This window comes from Schistocerca nitens, chromosome 6, assembly GCF_023898315.1.
Source record: "Schistocerca nitens isolate TAMUIC-IGC-003100 chromosome 6, iqSchNite1.1, whole genome shotgun sequence".
NCBI lineage: Eukaryota > Metazoa > Arthropoda > Insecta > Orthoptera > Acrididae > Schistocerca > Schistocerca nitens.
Window position 1 is genome coordinate 578,323,278 of NC_064619.1, and position 22,386 is coordinate 578,345,663.

A 22,386-nucleotide genomic window follows, 5' to 3' on the forward strand; every position below is an offset into this window, starting at 1 on the left:
CTTGTACTACCACTTCACTCTCATCCCATAGCATTATATCATCAGTGAAGACTAACTGATTTTAGACAGATACAAAACACAGTCTCATACAATTAGTCATACTCTTGCTATGGTCTTTTCAGGTTCTTATTTGTATTTCTTCACAGAAAATTAGGTCTTTGTTTATTGAGTGATTAAATGTGGATGTGTGTTTACTTTTGTGTATTATTGTCACAGTTTTCTGTATCATATACTGTTACTTTCTTATCAACCATTATCAGTATGTAGAGATTACAATTTTGAGGTGACTCTTTAAATTTTGTTAAAATTATATTTAATTCATTGTTTTCAGTTTACGTGTCTACAGAAATATTAAGTAATATTAATTAAATATAAATATTAAATACAGTCAGTATTTACATACTGCTTTTTGTTCAATTTTAAGGCATATTTTGAAGAAGAGCATGGAAATGAGTATATATATAAGGAGCCAAAACTGACGTCTCTTTCTGAAATATCTGAAAGGCTTAAAAAGTTGTACAGTGACAAATTTGGTCATGAAGTTGTCAAAATTATAATGGATTCTGCTCCGGTAAGTGTTGATCTTGAAGACAAATGAAACAATAATCTTAAAATATGAAAAAGTATTGATGTATAAAAATATGGTTATGTTACAAATTTTATAACTTGCAAAACAAGAAAAATTACCTTGAATGTAATTAAAAAACTGAGACTGTGTGCTGCTTTAGAGCAGGACCCCAGAATAACACCTTAAAGGAGACCAGTGGAATACATCTACATCTAAATTCTGAGAGTCACTTTACAGTGTGTGGTGGAGGATACTTTTTGTACCACTGTCACTTTCCTCTTTTCCTGTTTGGGTCACTAATGTGTTGTTTGAGTCACTAGTGGGTCACAGGGAGATTAATTGTTGGTAAGCCTCCATGTGAGTTCAGATCTCTCTAACTTTACATTCACATTTTTTTCATGAGACATACCTGTACATAGGAAGAAGAGGTATATTGGTTGACTCTTCTAGAAATGTACACTCATGGGATTTTAACAGTAAATTACACTCTGATACAGGACACCTCTCTTGCAGCATCTGCCACTGGAGTCACCTGAGATTCTCCATTACATTTTCACACTTGCTAAATGGACCTGTAATGAAATGCGCAACCCTTCTTTAGATATTCTTTATTGTATCCATTGATCGTATGCGATACAAGATATCAGACTAATGAGCAATATTCAAGTATTGGTTGAACAAGGATTTCAGAAACTACCACCTTTCTGGGTGGATTGCACTTCCTGATGATTCTTCCAATGAACTTCAGTCTGTCATCTGCCGTACCTGCAGTTGATTTTGTGTGTTTGTTTCACTTTAAATCACTGTGTATGCATACTCCTAGATATTTTATTTATGTTCAGTTTCAAATCAATACACTCAGTTGCTCTTAGATATTTAATGGATGTGACTAATTCATGTGATAGTTCTGCAGTGACGTAATCATACAGTAGGAACAAAACTTTAATCCCCTGCAGGTCTTCAGTACCTTTTTCAAGCACTTGGATTTCTCTATATACAATAGTATAATTCGCAAAAAGCCTCATGTAGTCTCCAACGTTGTACACTTGGTCATTTATATACAGGGTGATCAAAAATCAGTATAAATTTGAAAACTTAATAAACCACAGAATAATGTAGATAGAGAGGTAAAAATTGACACATATGCTTGGAATGACATGGGGTTTTATTAGAACAAAAAATAAAAAATAAAGTTCACAAAATGTCTGACAGATGGTGCGTGAAAGATCTCTTGCGCGCGTCGTGTGGTGATGATTGTGTGCTCAGCTGCCACTTTCGTCATGCTTGGCCTCCCAGGTCCCCAGACCTAAGTCCGAGCGATTATTGGCTTTGGGGTTACCTGAAGTCGCAAGTGTATCGTGATCAACCGACATCTCCAGGGATGCTGAAAGACAACATCCGACGCCAATGCCTCACCATAACTCCGGACATGCTTTACAGTGCTGTTCACAACATTATTCCCCGACTACAGCTGTTGTTGAGGAATTATGGTGGACATATTGAGCATTTCCTGTAAAGAACATCATCTTCGCTTTGTCTTACTTTGTTATGCTAATTATTGCTATTCTGATCAGATGAAGTGCCATCTGTCGGACTTTTTTGAACTTCTGTTTTTTTTTTTTTGTTCTAATAAAACCCCATGTCATTCCAAACATGTGTGTCAATTTGTACCTCTCTATCTACATTATTCCGTGATTTATTCAGCTCCCAAATTTACACTGACTTTTTGATCACCTGGTATATTATGGAAATTAATGGTCCTATAAGACCTAAAGTTATTTCCATGTCTGAAAATTTCTTACTATTGAGAAGTATATGCTGTGTTCTATTTGCGAGAAAGTCTTCAGCCCAGTCACACAGTTGTTCTGATTTTCCATAACAATCTTACTTTGTTCATTAGGTGGCATGGCTTCTGGAAGTCAAGTAACATGGGCGTTGGTATGTACTGCTTTGTGGGTTTCTGCGACAAATGGAATGAATTGAGTTTCATATGAACATTGTTTTCAGAATCTGTGTTGATCACTGAAGAAGAGATTTTCGGTCTCTGTAAATTTCATAATATGCTATCATAAAAAGCGTTCCAAAATTCTACAGCACACCTCCAGAGATACAAACCTATAGTTTTGTGCTTTTGTGCATCTGATAGGTGACCCTTCTTGAAAATGAGAATGATCAGCACATTTTTCATCACTAAGAATGCATCACTCCTCCAGTGACCTAGAGTACACTGTTGCTAAAGAACAAGCAAGTTTCTTTACATATTATATGTTGAATTGTACTGGTATTATATCAGGTCCAATGGCATTTCTTGTGTTGAGAAATTTTAGTTGCTTTTCTATTCCGTGGTCACTCATTTTGATATTTATCATTTTGATGTTGTGCAATGATCTAAATCAGGAACCACAGGGAGAACATAGTGAAAATGAACAAGCTGTTAACCAGTTATAAAATTGACTGCGGAATGAGCGCAAAGGGAAGAGATTGAGAAGATTGGTTTATCTTGATGGGCAAAATTAAGTATAAATATAGGAGCATTCAAATGATGGTGTGTAGATAATGAGGTCATATAAGAAGGATGGGCAGGGAGGATAATGAAATATTTGTACAAAATAACTTCGACCAGAAACAGCAGATGTCAGAGTGAAAAATCCATGGCCAACAATTGTGAAATTGTTGCTGAAATATGTTAATTAAGCATTACTGGATATGTGAACCACATGCAATTTTTTATATATGAGGCATTCAAAAAGAAATGAGCCGGAGGCATAATCACAGAAACCACTACCTGTATGTAAGAAGTATTGGCCTTGGCTGTTGAGACACTTGTCCCAATGTGACACAAGGCGGTGAATGGCTGTCTCATAAAATTCCTGGGGCTGCGATGCTAACCAATTCAGCAGATAAAGCTGGATGTCATCGTCCAAGGTGGATCATTTGTCTCTCAGAGCTTTTTTAAGGGGACCAAAAATGGCGTAATCACAGGGAGAGAGGTCCGGACTGTGTAGAGGGTGGCTGAGAACCTCCCATTTGAATTTCTGCAAGAGTGCTGCGACTGTGTTAACTGTATGACGCTTTGCATTGTCGTGGAGCAAGGGTAAGATTGCCTTGTAGTTTTGATTTGATTGCTTGGCGAAGGGTGGTCAAGGTTTGCGAATAACACTGGGCATTCACTGTTGTCCTGTGCTGCAGGAAGTGAATCAGAAGGGGACCATCTTTTGGTCTCCTTAAGAAGGCACCAAGGGGCAATTGTTTCACCTCATATGACGACGTCCAGCTGTACGTGCCGAACTGATTAACATCGCAGCCCCCAGGAATTTTATGAGACAGCCATTCACTGCCTTGTGTCACAGTGGGATAAGTATCTCAACAGCTAGGGTCAATACTTCTAACATGCAGGTAGTGGTTTCTATAATTATGCCTCTGGATCGTTTCTTTTTGAATGCCCCTTATTAAACCATTCCAGCCAAGGTATGGCTCATCGTTCACCACTTCTGTTAACAGAGCAGGGGTACTCATTCTTCAGTCATTGATTAACCACATGCAGTCCATCATTATGTATGGAGCTCCAAGTACAGATCCTTTAGTATCATCCCACAGTGTCTAAACAAGTAATTACAGTATTATGAAAAGGATAGATTGCTACTTACCATACATCAGAGATTCTGAGTTGCAGGTAGGTGCAACAAGAAGACTACTAAACAAGTAAGCTTTCAGCCAGAAGGCCTTCTTCTTAAGCCCCCCCCCCCCCCCCCCCCCCACACACACACACTGGCTGCCAAGGTAAGACTGTGAGCCAACTGCGCATGATGGGAGGAGCAACCTGGCTGATGGGAGTAAGGAGTAGGGAGGGGGAGAGGCAGAGCAGGGCACTGGTGGGGGAAGGTAAAGTGCTGTTCGTGGGAGCATACAGGAGTGAGGTGGAAAGAGGGTGGTTGCTTGCAGTCTGGCCTCAGCAGTGAGAGACAGTGATCTCGTGTGTGAGCGGCATTTGCATGAATGTGTGTGTATGTTGTCTAATTCAGATGAAGGCTTCTGGCTGAAAGCTTACTTGTTTAGTAGTCTTTTTGTTGTGTATGTCTGTGACTCTACATTTCTGCTGTATGATGTGTAACAATCTAGCCTTTTCATGATATTGCCATTATTCCATCCTTTATTTTCCATTGTTTAAACAAGTAATTAATTGGTTCAGAAATAGTGTCACTTTCTTATACAATCCATAGGATTGAGGAATTGTCTGGGTGTGGTAGTCTGTGTGTTGTGATGTCGATGCAGCAAAGGGAGTAAAGTCACTGTGGCCACTGCTATGTTGTGTCCTTCCCCTTACAAAAGATGATGCCACCCCAAACCTTGAGACACTCTTTTTGTTTGGATCACTAGTGATAATAATGCATCCTGCTGTCAGTAATGACAGATCATGATGATGTGATGGTCATATGCATTATCAGACAGAACAGGAGATTAACATTCCAATATCTATCTGTGACAGTCCTTTTAGCGTTTGTAAATATTTCTTTGTTCAGCAGTATGTGATCTAGTTTCAAGCAACAGGTCTTTTGTGTCCTCTTGAGTCTTTCATGGCAGCATTACTGGATAAAATGTTTTCTGCTTTTAAATTCCTTCAAGTGAGATAAAATTCTTGATCTTTTGACAGCATTCATTGCCATTCATACTCGGAATTAGAGATGCCAGCTGTGTGCAGTAGTCCCTATGAATGTGGCAGTGTTTATGGAGAACAAACCATCCACACTATCACTGAATGTTGTGCTGAACACAAGTGTGGTATAAAATAAAGCAACATGGACATTTCAGCCATGGCAGAACATTATCTAAAGAATAATTGCAGAATACTATTTGAGCAGACAATGATATTGGCCAGATGAATACATATTTAGATTCAACTATAAAAGATGCGGCTGATATTTGATTGTATTGCTATAACAGGGTGTATACGACCCAGGACAACCGGGAGATCTGGGAAAAACCCATAACTTTTTTCATCCGGGAGAAAACCGGGAAAGTCCCTGGAATTTTTTAGACTTCCGGGAATTTTTCATTGTTTTAGGTTTCAGTCAAAATTTTGTAATTTTGTCCGGTAAGAATCGATACTCTAACAAAGGATATTACTGAATCCCGCTACTGCAGAATAATACTGCAACAATAAAATGTGAACGAGAAAACAAAACGAAAATTAACCATAAATTGCAAAGGAAATGTGGCATATACAACAACTAAACACAGTGCTCATACAAGGGTTTACCAACAGCAAAATGTGTCAAAGGCCTTAGGAAGACTGTGCAATGCTTCATAACAACAAATTGCCTCCGACGAGGGTGACGTCATAACTGTTTATGTTTGATTCGTTTTAGTAGTAGCGGGCTCATGCACATGCGCAGTTGAGTGGCATATGAGTAGTACCTTTTCCCATTTCTGGCTACAGAAATGTGGTTGTTGGCTGTGTAAGCAGTCGCAGCTAGATGCTACTGGGAAAAATTTTATTGCCGCGCCGAAGCTGCCAGATTCACGCGTGCGCAGTGGGCCCGGATCTATGAGGGAGGGGGGGGGGGGGGCAAATTCATGTTCTTGAGGAGGAAAAAACCTTGTTTCACGAAGCGCCTAGCATCCAGCGCACGTTGGTCTACTGATTACTCATATCATTTTGATGCGCATCCCTCTTGGTTTTTGAACATGCTCTGTAAGTTGATTTCTGAATGAATCGTAAGCCGTGCGGGGTAGCTCTGCGATCTAGAGCGGCTTGTCACGGTTCGCGCAGCTGCCCCCGTCGGAGGTTCGAATCCTCCCTCGGGCATGGGTGTGCGTGTTGTCCTTAGTGGAAGTTAGTTTAAGTTAGATTAAGTAGTGTGTGAGCCTAGGGACCAATCACATCAGCAGTTTGGTGCCATAGTAAAAAAAAAAGTTGATTTTTGAATGCATGCATAGTGTACGTGATGTCTGTCAGGGGAATCCCTGTTGCTTGTAGAAATAAAAAAACTTTCCTGCCAGCAAAAGGCAACCGGGCTATACAACCTGAGTGGAGTAAAGCTGAACATGTGAACAACAATCGCTGTCTGATTATGCTGTTGTTTGGATTTGCGAATGATCAGCGTTGCTATAACTACTAGGGAAATCCATAGATTCAGACTACCATTTTGAACTATGTGCGAGAACGTACGATGAATTTCTTAAATCACAGAGCGTTTGATGACGAGCCATTTAGAAGTACTTCATGCCCAGAAGATCATTCATGTCGTTATTATGAGCAAATTGATGTAGTGCTACAGGAAGCTCTCTCTCCTCTGCTGTAGCTAATTTATTTGTGGAAAACTTTGAGGACAAGTCACTGGACTCGGCTTAAAATTTTACTGGCACATTTGTGTGATATATGTGAAAGCTTAGCTTCTGTTGCAGCTTATTGACCAATGCTATATGTGAAAGCTTTGCTTTTCCTGTAGCAACACTATGTATATTAATTTAAAACATTAACTTTTCCTCTTTGTGTATCCACGCTGCTTAACAGTAGTGTTGCTATTAGCTGACTACATCACGTGTCCTGTGGTCTGAATATCCGCTGTCATCGGCTGGCAGAATCACGTGACATGAGCTATGACTGGCTTACAAAAGCGCATCGCAATCTGGAGTACAATGGTTCAGAAAGTAACATATGGTGTTTAGTGGAATTCGAATTTACACTTTCGTAATACGGAAATATGCAGCGTACATATTGCTGCACATCAAAAATCTTTCCAAAAGGAATTTTCTTCCCTGAGTTTCGTTTTCTAAAGTGCCGGGAAATTTTACGCCCGTGTATAAAACCATAACCATTCAAAGGATTGATAAGTTTTACAGTTGCGAGGGAAAATATACCGTCACTTAATAACACGGAAAAAGTGTGTTTTCAGCCGGGAGAAAGTTTATTTTAACTGGGAAAAATCAGGGAAGTTTTTTTCCTTGTCCACGTATACACCCTGTATAATGCCAACAGAGCATGGAGGTCCACACCTAATAGGGCATGGGAACAGAGGAAAATAATAGAGAATTACTGGTTGGCAAGAATGGCGTTTTAGAATTTTGACTGTGTCACTGGCCCTACTTGCCTGCTGACATTATTGTGCCTTGGCAAGCCAGCCCTGTGGCAGGCTATTTAACTCACCATTCTGTGCCTTCATCAATTTGGCCCACCTCTAGGACACAGGTTGCTTACCAGGACATTCAAAAATTTTTAGTTCTGATGATGGTAGAGAAGAATTTTTATGAAAGCTTGAGAATTTTATCTCAATTGCAACAGTTATTCCACTATGAGAGAATTGGAAGACACACAACATTACTCTAAAGAGAGGATATAATGTGTTGTGTCTAGACCATACAGCCTAGACACAATGCTGTAGCCGATAGGGCACGCAATGCTAACGCAGACAGGCGTGAAGTCTGGAACATGAGACTTATAAATGAATAAGAAGAAAAGTACGTAGATGCTTGTTACTTAACTTTTAATTAGTCCTTGGAATACATCTCTCTTGAATATTAGTAAGCTATAGGCACTGATACAAATGGCGCCTTGCTAGGTGGTCGCCAGTTAACTTAGCAGAGGGCTATTCTACTGTCTATCTCTCGGCAAATGAGAGCAAGGCTTAGCACGTCCAATCGCTAGCTATGTTGTCCGTACAACTGGGGACGAGGTCTCCTCAGTCTCTCGAGACCTGCCTTGTGGTGGCGCTAGGTTTGCGATCCCACAGTGGCGACACGCGGGTCCGACATGTACTACAGGACCGCGGCCGATTTAAGTTACCACCTAGTAAGTGTGGTGTCTAGCGGTGACACCACATAATGCATAGTGTGTGTCTGTTAGAAAAATGGTGCAGCAGGCATTCACGTCTGCTCAGTTATTTAGCATTTTTACAGTGCTGCTGGGACAAGAGTGCTTCATCACAAATTTAAATGAAGTCAAAACCTAGCTTTTAAAAAATAAATAAAAAAAAAAAGCTGAATGAAGTGAAAATGAGCATAAGGACAGCAGTGAAGAAGTCATTTAATGAATTTGAAAATAAAATTTTGCCAACTAATCTGATTAAAAATGTTAACTGGTTTTGGTCTAATGGAAAATCAGGAACTGGGTCAAAATCATCCATTCAGTTGCTCAGTGGCCGTACCAGCACAGAAATGGAAGACAACAGACAGTAGACTGAAATAATGAATTTGGTATTCCGAAACTGTTTCACCACAAAAAATCTTCATATGGTCCCTTCTTTCAGTCATTGCATGAACACCGAAATGGCAGGCATTGAGATAAATGGTTGCAGAATAGAAAATCAACTACAGCCATCTAATACCGGAAAGGCATATGAAACAGACAAAATAACTAAGATTTTATAGGAATTATACTGCAGAACTTTCCTTGTGGCAGAAATTTATCGTAGCTTGCTAGAGCAATGAAGGATTCATAGTGACTGTGAAAAGAACAGGTCATTCCCATTTTCTAGTGGGGTCACCAGACAGATGCACCTAATTATGGGCCTATATCCCTGACATCATTCTGTTGTAGAATTATGGAACATGTTCTATGCTCACTTATTATGACATTTTTGGAGAACAAAGATCTCCTATATAAAAATCAGATTGGATTCTGCAAGCAGAACTCTTACAAAACTCTGCTCTGTTCATCTGTGTAATCCAGATCACTATAAACATCAGCACACAAGTTGATGCCATGTTCCTCGACTTCAGGAAGACATTGGATACGGTTCTACACTGTTGGTTTGTGGAAAAAGTACAATCTTGCCAAGTATTGGACAAGATTTGTGACTGGATTCAGGAATTCCTTGCAGATAGAACTCGACACATTGATGTTTACAGAATAAAATTGACAGTTGTAAGTGTAATATCACGAGTGCCCCAGGCAAGTGTAATAGGACCGTTACCGTGTACAGTGAATGTAATGATGTGAGTAATGTTGGAAGCTCTACGAATCTGTTTGTAGATGGTGCTGTTTCCTAAAAGAAGATAGCGAGCTGCAATAAGACCTGCAGAGGATTGATGAATAGTGTATGGACTGTCAGTTGAGTCTGAAAGTAAATAAATGTGACATGTTGTGTATACATAAGAGAAGTAGTCCACTAATGTACAATTACACTATTGGTGATGAATCACTGGAAACAGGAATTACTGTAAAATACCTAAGAGTGGCCATCTGGAGCAACCTTAAGTGGAATGACTTCATAAAAAAAAGTAGCAAGCTCATGAGTCATGCTGTGATTTATGGGAAGGGCCTTACGGAAATATAATTCATCCATCGAAGCAATGGCTTACAAAACACATGTTTGACAAATTCTTGAATATTGCTCACCAATCTGGGGCCCTTTCCAGGTTGGAGTAATAGAAGAGATAGAAAATATCCAACAGTGAGCGGTGAATTTCGTCATCGGGTCATTTACTCAGCACAAGAGTGGTACAGAGATGAACATCAAACTCTAGTGGCAGATGCTACAAGAGAGATGTTGTGCATCACAGAGGGTATTATATTGAAATTCTGGGAGAGTGTGTTCCAGGAAGAGTCAGGCACATTTTATATGTGTGCCTTGCGAAATGACCACATCTGAGAAATTAGTTCTGATATAGAGGTTTACTGACAATCATTCTTCCCACACATATTTTGTGAATGGAAAGGAGTAGGAGGGATTGGATAGTAATACAAGTAGTACCTCCTGCAGCACACCATATGGTGGTTTGTGGAGTATAGATGTAGAAGTAGAGGCAGAGGATATTATACTGACTTTTAGCCTTTTTCTAGGAAATGCTAAACCATCAAAATCTAACATTAGCTCAGAGGAACAATGGAGTCAGTGTCTTCTGTGAGAAATCAAGGACTTGTTTGCCTTTTGAGCTGACAAAGGAAATGTTCTGGCAGCACATAATACTGAAAATTACCAGTACAAATTGTCACTGCTATTGGATGATGAGATGTACTAGTGTTTGAGTCATGGTATCCTAGTCAGAGTGTTGTGTGAAAGATGGGGAGTGTCTTAAAGGAGTTTGATGTTCCAGTTGAAGTAGTTAAGAAATTAATGCCATGTACTGTCTGACTGCCCATACTGTTTAGACTGCTCAAGATTAATAAGGAAGAGGTTCCTCTTGATGTAGCATGTTGTTTTAGATGGACAGTCATTGAGAAATGTAGGAGGAACTATGGGCATGTACCAGACACGTGTTGAGACTCTTGCTGTTCATGTTGTATGGTAAAGACCTCACAAACACAGTTAATAATAACCTCAGACATTTTATATTAGATGCAGTTGTGTGTGTGTGTTGTAAAGTACAGTTTCTCAAATATTCAGTTAGATCTTAATAAGATTTCAAAGTGGTGAAGTTTGTTTAAAAAGTTCTGTCATCTAAAATTGTTCACTTCAAAAACTTGCAGAAAAGTAGTATCCTATCACAATAACATCAGTGAATCACAGCTCCACTTGGTCAACTCATCAGATACCTATGTGTAACAATTTGTGGGAATATGAAACAGTATGATTACATAAAATCTCAGCCTTAGTAAAACTGTTTGGAGATTTTGGTTCAGCAGTAGAAAACAAGGAAAATGTAATAGTCTGCAGAGGAGATTACATATAAAACACATGTGCATCCCACCTTCAAATAATTCTTAAATGTGTGAAAGCCATACCAAATAGAACTAACAAATGATATTGAACATAAGAAAGTCATAAATTATCTCAGGTTTATGTATATGTGTGGTGTGTGTTCTTTTGGACATGTCTAAAAGAACAGATACCATTTTTATCCTGTAATCAATATGAATCAAGACACACAGGAATTAAAGACATTAGCTGCCAGTGGGTATTGTTTTACATCAATGGGACAAGTTGAGAAATTTGTGTCAGATCAGGATTCAAACCAGGGTCTCCTGCTTACTAGGCATATGCTCTGACTCCTATGTCATCTGAACACAGTGGTCACCACAACCACACAGCCTACTCTAGCATGCCTCCCATCAGACCCAAATTCACAAGGTATACCACACACTACTGATAGTGCATCTGCTCATTAGCCTCATTACTCGCAACATCTCACTGATTCCCCGGAAGATGGGTGTTGCCCTAGGGATCAGTGCTGGGGCCACTCTTGTTTCTTATTTATATAAATGATATGCCTTCTAGTTTTACAAGTAATTCTAAAATATTTCTGTTTGCTGATGACACTAACTTGGTAGTAAAGGATGTTGTATACAACATTGGCACTGTTTCAAATTGTCCACTTCATGGCATACGTTCATGGCCTGTAGAAAATAAACTAACGGTACATCACAGTAAGACACAGTTTTTACCCTTTCTAACACACAATTCAACAAAACCCAACATTTTAATTTCACAGAATGGGCATATGATTAGTGAAATTGAACAGTTCAAATTTCTAGGTGTTCAAATAGATAGTAAATTGTCATGGAAAGCCCACATTCAGGGTCTTGTTCAAAGACCTAATGCTGGCATTTTTATTATTCAAACTGTATCTGAAATGAGTGTTAGTTTGACACGTATGACGTATGGTATTATATTTTGGAGTAACTCTTCCCATTCTCAAAGGATATTTTTGGCTCAGAATTGGGCGGTTCGGGCAATAAGTGGTGTAAGTTTGCGAACCTCTTGTCGACCCCTTTTCATTAGTCTGGGGTATTCTGACATTGGCCTCTCAATATTCTTTACTGTCATTTCTTGTTAACAGTATCAGTTTGTTCTCAAGAATAAGCAGCTTTCACTCAGTTAATACTAGGCAGAAATCCAATCTGCAGTTGGGTCGCATTTCTTGAACCCTTAAGCAGAAAGGTGTGCAGTGTACTGCTGCATGCATTTTCAATAAGTACCACAAGAATTAAAAAAAAAAACTTAGAAGCAATCCATGCAATTTCAAATCAAAACTGAAGAGTTTCCTCTTGGGTTACTCCTTCTATTATCTCGATGAGTTCCTTGGAAAATTAAGCCAATTCCTCTGTTATGTTACTGATTGCGTTTAAATAAACTTACAGCTTGTCTTTTTTTTTTTGGTTAATAAACATTTTACTTTATCTGTTGTTACCTTTATGTTGTAATTTCATGTACTGATATGTTTCATGATCTTGGAGATTTGCTGCTCAATTTGGTCCTATGGAACTAGATGTGTAAAATAAAAAATAGAAGTTCAAGCTTGGTGTGCATCTGCACTGAACGGACCATTGGCTGCCATGCCTTAATTAAACATGTGGTGTCTGTTCTTTCAGACCTGTCTGCCTTAATTACACGTCAAACAATGGAAAATCCAGGATGGACTGTAACAATTATTGAGAAGGAAAGCTGCTTCTCACCATATAGCAGAGATGCTGAGTTGCATCTCTACTATATAGTGGGTAGCAACTTTCCTTCTCATAATTGTTAATTACATATGTGCTGTCTTTTCTTTTGAACATGTCTGAAAGAACATACTCCACATATATATAATTAAGGCGACAGTCAATGATCCCTTCAATGTAGATACACACCAAGTTCAAACTCAATGGGAATTGGCAACTTGTAGTAGGTAACGAGGCTAATGAACAGGGGCACTACATCAGTAGTGTGTGGTACGAGTTGAGAACTCAGTCTGATGGGAGACATGTTAGGGTAGTCCATGCAGTTGTAGTGACCACTGTGTCCAGATGCTGCATTTAGCAGCATATATGGATACTGTTCGCAAAAATTATTGCGAATAGAGTTAGTAGCGCGGAACTAGTAAATTTAAAAGTCATACTTGATGCAGCAGTTTTTCATGCATCTAATTGTTTATGATATGATATATCTCCTGAACTATGATAGGTAGGTGGTTCGTACCCTGAGAGTGATTGTTGTGTGACAATAAGGGATGAATGTACCAAGTTTGGTTGAAATTGGTCCACACACACACACACACACACACACACACACACACACACACACACACACACACACACACAGAGAGAGTTTTATAGTATGTGTGTATTGCATTTTTTTTTATCTGTGCTGCAAATGTTTCAGATAAATGCCAGTTCCCTTGATTCAAAATATGCTTACATTCAAGTGACTCATGTGACTCCTTATTTTGAAAAATCTGAATTGGAAGAGCGGCAGACGGAATTTGAGCAATCACATGACATAAACACATTTATGTTTGAGACACCATTCACGAAGGATGGAAGAGTCCGTGGCAGCCCTGAAGAACAATGGAAAAGAAGAACAATACTCACAAGTAAGCGTATAGATTTTTAATAGATTTTCCAGTAATGTATTAAATTAAGAATATTTAGCAGCAATCTGCGCACCTCGCATGAGTCCTTAATTTGGTTTCTGAGTGACCTGCCCCTGCCCCTCCCCACTCCCCCCAAAAAAACGAACAGCTAGTGGGAGTGTCACTGAACTATTTACTTATTTCTCCCCGGAATAAGGAATCTGCGATTCCAAAATGTAAGAGTACTTACTGTCATTTGTTATTATATTTACTGGGATTTGTACCATCTGAAGGCAAGTTATGGTCAGCTCATCTGTCTCTTTGTGGATTTAACAAATTTTTGAATAGAATTTCCTTTTCTGTACAGTAAAAAATTGGCTAGCAGTCGCACAATCTTAAATTAAATAAATTTGTTGCTCCACCTTGCTACATTGGTCATAAGGTATAACTCATATGGGTCAACTACACTGAAGTGCCAAAGATACTGGTATATACAGAGATATGTAAACAGGCAGGATATGGCACTGCAGTTGGCAATGCCTATATAAGACAACAATTGTACAGCGCAGTCTTTAGATTGGTAACTGCTGCTACAATCACAGGTTATCAAGATTTAAGTAAGTTTGAACATGATGTTATGTCGGCACATGAGCGAGGGACTACAGCATCTCCAAGATAGTTATGAAGGGGGGATTTTCCCGTGCTACCATTTCGTGAGTGGACTGTGAATATCAGGAATCTGGTAAAACATCAAATCTCCAACACCATTGTGGCCAGAAAAAGATACTGCAAGAACAGAACCAACGGCTACTGAAGAGAATCGTTCAACATGACAGAAGCGCAACCCTTCTGCAGATTGCTCCAGTTTTCAGTGCTTGGCCATCAACAAGTGTCAGTGTGCGAATCATTCAACGAAACATCATTAATATGGGCTTTTGGTGTTGAAGGCCCACTCGTGTACCCTTGATGACTGCACGACACAAAGCTTTACACCTCCCGTGGGCCTGTCAACACCAACTTTGGACTGGTGATGACTGGAAACACATTGCCTGGTCGAACGAGTCGTGTTTCAAATCGTATCGTGCGGATGGATGTGTACCTCATGAATCCATGGTCCCTGCAGGTCAGCAGGGGACTATTCAAGCTGGTGGAGGCTCTGTAATGATGTGGGGCGTGTGCAGTTGGAGTGATATGGGGCTCCTGATACATCTTGAAACGACTCTGGCAGGTGACATGTATTATGTAAGCATCCTGTCTGATCACCTGCATCCATTCATGTTCATTGTGCATTCCAACAGACGTGGGCAATTCCAGCAGGACAGTGTGACGCGCCACACGTCCAGAATTGCTAAGGAGTGGCTCGGAACACTCTTCTGAGTTTAAGCACTTCCGTTGGCCACCAAACTCCCCAGATATGAACATTTTTGAGCATATGCCTTGTAACATGCTGTTCAGAAGAGATCTCCACCCTCTCATACTCTTATGGACTTGTGGACAGCCCTGCAGGATTCACGGTGTCAATTTCCTCCAGCACTACATCAGACATTAGTCGAGTCCATGCCATGTCGTTTTGTGCCACTGTGTGCTCATGGGCGCCCTACTCAATATTAGGCAGGTGTACCAGTTTCTTTGGCTCTTCAGTGTATATTGTCAGTGCCTTTTCTTTTTTTAATTGCAGACGCAGTAAATTACTTCATGTATTTAATTAAGTTCTTGACTTGTATCATCTCCCCTTGATGTTCTGTGAAAATGTAATGTTCATTTTCCGTGTCTTATTGTACTGGCGTAAATGTGATTGTTAGTGTTCATCTCTCTATTATTTTATTTTCCTTTTATACGGCTCTAAATACCTTTACATTTTTTCTTTGTCCACATTTTGTAGTTTAATTTTGGAATAGTTTTTCATAGGTGGCTGTCTTCTCAGACATGAGGAGCATTCTGTTGTTCTTCTTTTACAGTGGCACCAAAACAATAGAACTCCATCTCTGCATTTATTGTAGTTGAATGATTGGGTATGTTGACTTGCAAATTAGTTGCACCCCCTCTATTTCCTCTTGGACTGGGCTAAAGATTTGCCATTGAAACTGAAGACAACAGACAGAAAGCCGAAATATTAAATACTACATTTAAAAACATATTTTCAAATGAGGATACTGCTGTAACAATGTTTGACATCTGCACAGGCTCACAAACGAGATGTACTGATATTAGCACCCCCATTATTGGAACCAGTTAAGACTACTTAAAATGGGCAAGGCATCAGGTCCTGAAGGTATTCCACTTAGATTTTAGACTGAATAAGCTGTGGAATTTGTTCCTTTCCTAGCTCAGATTAACTGAGAATTTCTTGTGCAGCAAATAATTCCACACGAGTGAAAAAGAGTGCAGATTAATCCAGTTTTAAAAAAGGTTGAAGGATTGGATGCACTGAATTACAGACCAGTATCATTGAAATCCATCTATTGCAGTATCCTGGAGCATAGCCTAAATTCAGACAGTGTGACACTCCAGGGAGAAAACAACCTTTATTTAAAGAATCAGCACAGATTCAGGAAAACCACTTGGTGTGAAAACCAGCTTGTTTTATTAGTACAGCCATCTGTAATGATTGTGCATGACATCTTAAAAACAGTAGGTGCAGGTGAAAGTTAGATTCTGTCTTAGATTTCTGAAAGGTGTTTGACTCTGTACCATGTCACTGACTACTAATGAAGGTACGATCATACAGACTATCATTGCAGATCAGTGACTTACTTGATGAATATTTGACTCTAGGTAGTGTACATCATGAGCAAGTCACATCATATAAGCAAGTGCGAGTAATTCTAAGAAGAGATATAAAGTGAGATGAACATGAAAAATTAGTATTAAGAGAAGTGAATGGAAGACTTAGATTTGTTGCAAAGTTTCTGAGGAAGTAAACTACATCTGTAAAAGAAGCTGCAGGCAAGACAGTTATGCAACCAATTTTAGAATAGTGTTACATTGTTTAGGGTCCTTATCAGGTAGGTATAACAATAAACATCAAAAGAAATCTGAGACATGCTCCTAGGATCATTAATATTGCCCATGTGGAAGTTTCAAAGAAATGGTCTGTGAACTTATATGGAAATCCTTGGAAGAAAGTAGTGTATATTTGGGGGACCCACATTTGAAAACAGTTTTGTGACCGTTCTGCTGTCACCATCATATAGTACACATAGGGATCATGAGAATGAGATAAGAGAGATTAGGGTGCATACAGAGTGGTTCAGACAATAGTTTTTCTCTGAGTCAATATGTGACTGGAATAGGACATAAAATCGTTAATATTGGTATCAAGTACCTTCCACCATGTACTGTGCAGTACCTTATGGTTAATATATGTAGATGCAGACCTGAGTAGTATGTTGGTCAGCTATTTGAATATAATGCTGAGGTAAGCTGGATTTACTTTTGGGAGACATGCCAATTGTATCTTGAGTTCCCATACATATAACTTGTAGATAATTATACTCTGATTCATGAACGATGGCAGTTTGCGCTGGTCGAGACAAGGATGAGGATTGCATTGTTGCTGGTCCCAGGTGACCATTGCCGTACACGCATACACGTGTTTTGCGCATAATGAAAGCATGTATCCCACAAATTATGTCCGTCACTTGCTTGTGTAGAATTTGTCGCTTACCAATACCGTCGGCCATGACAGCTGGCAACAAATGGAATAAAACTTCACTAAATAACTCACTACCATCACATATAATGCTCATATTGCATACAGCATTCACAGCAGAGTGCTCAGAACACTACTTAACGCTCATTGGCTGTCGGAGAATACGTGATTAGGTGCGCAGAACAAGCCTAAGCTCGACCGCCATCGTTCGTGACTCCAACTATAGGAATCGTGCAACAGCAAATTGCATCATATTATCCAGTTAAATTTATTGCTGTCAGCCCGCCCTAAACAGGAAACAGCAATTGCACCCACAGAAGTTTTACTGGGAAGAATACCTTCATTGTTCATTGTGGAGTCTTATCACAGTGAAAAAGGAGAGCATTGCACAGTAGTAAACTTCTTGCCTAATGGGCAAAAATTATGAGAACAAGTTTGTTTATTTGCAATGTGTATCTGTCACATTGGAAAATACACTTGATACAGTAATATGTTTGAGAATATTTATTATATATGTATGATTTGGTTAAATTATTTTCATAGTATAACATTTTTTGTTTTATTTCTACTTTTTCAGCTCAGTATTCATTCCCATATGTGAAGAAAAGAATAATTGTAGAAAAATATTCTATCCAAGAACTTAACCCTATTGAAGTAGCCATTGATGAAATGCAACAAAAAGTTGCAGAGCTAGAGGAAGTTGTGTTCACTAAACCTACAGATGCAAAGAAACTGCAGCTTAGATTGCAGGTAATTCAAAAAGTTTTCATGTCATTCCTTTGTCTGTTTGTTATGGTTGCAAAAGGCAGAAATATCAGCAGTAGTTTCTGGAAAGATATCAATTTTTGGTCTTATTGTGTTAATGTCCTTTCTTAATCATTGTTGCATTAATCATTAAATGGATAAAAAATAGGGTTCTTATGCTCGTTTTACTCACAAGGCTGAAATTTTAGTATGTCCAAATCATTTATAGTAGAATTATTTTAATGCAGTCGATTTATTTTCCAGACTAAGTGTTTGCAAGAGCTTGTGCTCTCTCTAATGACTTCGATCTTGATAGTGTGCTAAATTCCAAGAGCCTCTCATGTTCTGTTTTATATACAGGGTGAGTCATGAGGTTTTCCCCCAGTTTCTGGAGGGTGGTCCTTAAGTTATTTGGAACAAAAAATGTAAATAAAGTGATGGGGTCAGATCCATAATTAAGGAACTACAGTAATTGAAAAACTCAGGAAAATGACAGACAAAACTTTTATTGTAGGATTTCACTATAAAAAATGAACATAATAATTAATTTAAACAATTTTGTAGCAGTCTCTTGCATTCAGAATGGATTTAAAGCAAGATTCACACAGGAATGAACCACGTGAGTAGCATTTCGTAATTTCACTTGCTCGTTCCTTATTGATATTGCAGCATTGAAAATGCATTGTATCAATTCTTCTCGTGTTTCCACCTTAACATCGTACATGATGGTGAACTTTCTGCACTTGAAAAGGATCCAGTCCATTCTCATGAAGAATCCTACACACCTTAGACTGTGAAACGTTCATTTGGGTAGCTATGTGTCTTGTACTTCAACGAGGACTGCGCTCTACAGAATTAGGAATATTTTCCTCTTCTGGAACGTCATGATGTCTTATGGAGTGAATACGAGTGCTAGGAAGAGTACCAGTTCCTGGCAATGTTTGATATATTCCACTAAATGTTTTGGCACTCGGAATCCTACGATTAGGATACTTATGGTGATGTTCGGCAACAGCAGCTTTCACATTATCATCTCTCCACACTCCTGCGATGAAAACTTCTCGGCACCACAAAGTGTACTTATACAGGAGACAATAACAGTAAACAGTGTCTGCAGTATCAACAATGTGGTTGTTATGCAAATGTACCACTTGCTACACTTGTCTACCTAAGACGTCTCATGTGTCCTGTGAACACAAGCATGTTGCTCCATACACCGTGGCACGTTTTGGAACTCTGTTGTAGACCTTAATTATGGATCTGATCACATTACTGTATTTACTTTTTTCGTTCCAGATAACCTAAGGAATAACCTCCAGCAACTGGGGGGAAAACCTCGTGATTCACCCTGTGTAGGGCTGTTACTGGTCACAAAATATATAAATGTCTTGATGTATCATATCTGAACCTCCATGAGGCTGTTTGTGAACAATGTCGTGTATAGGGATGTTGATGAACTAGAGAATTGTAATCGAATGCTGGATGACCTGCAGATATACTCTTGATGCTGTGGCTGGCAGTTGACCCTCAACATAAACATATGTAATATATTGCACACAAATAAGTGGAATGGCTCTTTACTGTTTTATGAAGCAACTGTTATCAATCACTGAAAACAGTCACAACTGTTAAATATGTAAGAGTACATGCCTGAAAGAATTTCAGATGGAATGAGTACTTAAAACCAATTTTAGGGAAGGCAAATGACTAACTGAGATTTATTGAAAGAGTCTTAAGGAAATGTAATTCGCCCATGATGGATGAGGTTTACAAAACCCCGCATCTGTCCATTCTTCACTATTGCTCATCTGCCTGGGGTTAATAGAGGTGGCAAAAATGATCCATAACTGAGCAGCATGTTCTGTAACATGTGAATGTAATAATTAATAAAAATAATGATATTAATGTAATAATTAATAAAAATAATGATAATTTTGTGTAGGTCAATGGCCTGGTGCTAATCTTTCAATTGGAAGTCATTTCAGTGTTCTCTGTGTCCATAACGCACCCAGTTCTCCAACTGGGGAAAGGAACCTACAGTTTAATGCACAGTTCAGACCACATGTCATTTCAGGTGATTCCTCACACTGTTGAGAGGTGAAGACTAAGTTAAATAGCAGGTCAAAGATTCTGTGGTCCAACCAGGGTTCAATCCCATGACGTCTCGGCTTCCAGGCTAGGTGTTTAATAATTGTTAAAGCATCAGCAGGTGTTCATCTAACTCCCAGTGGCAGGCACTATATCACAGACATTGTGCATCAGGCAGAAGTTTGCTGTAAAAAAGACTCTGAGAGCAAATGTTCCATGTTGCCTCTCCCCACACATACCTTACAAAATTACCATGTTGATAAAATGAGCCAATGTGCAGGCTTACAGACAGTGATTCAACCTACACATCACTTGTAAATGGAACAAGGGAGAGGGAGTGAGGGAAATGGTGGTGGTCTATGATATACCCTTTACTACAGTGCGTATGGTTAGTTGTGGAGTATACATGTAGATGTAGTTACTTGGATAACTCTTTGAACATCAGTTCTTTTTGTTGGGAGGGGGGGGGGGGTAGGTAATTTTCAAAAATATTCTGAGTTTGAATATAATAAATTTCCTTGAGGTAGAATAGTGTCTGTCCACAAATCAACATGTATTTAGAAAGAATCACTCATGTGAAACTAAGCATGACTTTCTCCCACATGATATCCTGCAAACTTCGGATGAAGGGCAACAGGCATATTCCATATCCCTAGATTTCCGGAAAGCGTTTTACATAGTTTTCCACTGGAGACTGTTAATGAAGGTCTGAGCATATGGTTCCCATGGTGAGTGGTCTTAAGTAATAGAACCTAGTACATTGTGCTCTACAGTAAGAGTTCATCAGAGACAAAGGTATGGTGATGTGTGATGGGAGAGCTCTTGTTCTCTATACAGGCTGAGACAAAAAGGTGTTAACATTAAATGGGTGTTTAATCATGTGAAATTACCAAGGCAGAGAATTGGTGAAAGGTTTTCAATTTGGGATCCGTCCTGCTCAATGCACTTACAGAGTCTGTCCATTGATGATAGTAAGGCCCACTGTGCCATTTGGGCAGGAATAGAGGTGATCTCAGTAATGTGGTGCTTCAGGTCATCCAGGTTGCTAAGTTTGCTGGGATAGATATGATCTACATCTACCTCTACGTGATTACTCTGCTATTCACAATATAGTGTCTGGCAGAGGGTTCAATGAACCACCTTCAAGCTGTCTCTCTAACGTTCCACTCTCGAATGGCGCGCAGGAAAAACAAGCTCTTAAATTTTTCTGTGCGAGCCCTGATTTCTCTTTATTTTATTGTGATGATCATTTCTCCCTATGTAGGTGGGTGCCAACATAATGTTTTCGCAATTGGAGGAGAAAACTAGTGATTGAAATTTCATGAGAAGATCCTGTCGCTCCGAAAAACGCCTTTGTTATAATGATTGCCACTCCAATTCACGTATCATGTCTGTGGCACTATCTCCCCTATTTCATGATAATACAAAATGAGCCACCCTTCTTTGTACTTTTTCGACGTCATCCTCAGTCCCAACTGATGCAGATCCCATGCCGCACAGCAATACTCAGAATAGGGCGGGCAAGTGTGGTGTAAGCAGTCTCTTTAGTAGATCTGTTGCACCTTCTAAGTGTTCTGCCAATGAATCACAGTCTTAGATTTGCTTTATCCACAGCATTATCTATGTGATCGTTCCAATTTAGGTTATTTGTAATTGTAATCCCTAAGTATTTAGTTTTTACAGCCTTCAGATTTGTGTGACTTATCATGCAATCAGAATTTATTGGATTCCTTTTTGTACTCACGTGAATAACTTCACACTTTTCTTTATTCAGGGTCAATTGCCAATTGTCGCACCATACAGATATCTTATCTAAATTATTTTGCAGTCATTTTGGTTATCTGATGACTTAACAAGACGGTAAATGACAGCATCATCTGCAAACAATCTAAGACGGCTACTAAGATTGTCTCCTATATCATTAATATAGATCAGGAACACTTCCTTGGGGAATGCCTGATATTACTTCTGTTTTACTCGATGACTTTCTGTTTATTACTACGAACTGTGACCTTTCTGCTAGGAAATCATGAATCCAGTCACACAACTGAGGCAATATTCCATAGGCACGCAGTTTGGCTAGAAGACACTTGTGAGGAACGGTGTCGAAAACCTTCTGGAAACC

General features: G+C 39.2%; 1 protein-coding gene across 1 annotated transcript in view; it reads left to right on the forward strand.

Annotated features, from left to right (window-relative positions):
* The window catches only part of LOC126262335 (dedicator of cytokinesis protein 9), a 356,303-nt gene that overhangs the window by 310,221 nt on the left and 23,696 nt on the right, over positions 1 to 22,386 (forward strand). Inside the window, exons 32-34 of the mRNA XM_049958894.1 lie at positions 425 to 571; positions 13,588 to 13,798; positions 18,007 to 18,179. Coding sequence (XP_049814851.1) covers positions 425 to 571; positions 13,588 to 13,798; positions 18,007 to 18,179 — 531 coding nt within the window. The remainder of the gene's footprint in view (positions 1 to 424; positions 572 to 13,587; positions 13,799 to 18,006; positions 18,180 to 22,386) is intronic.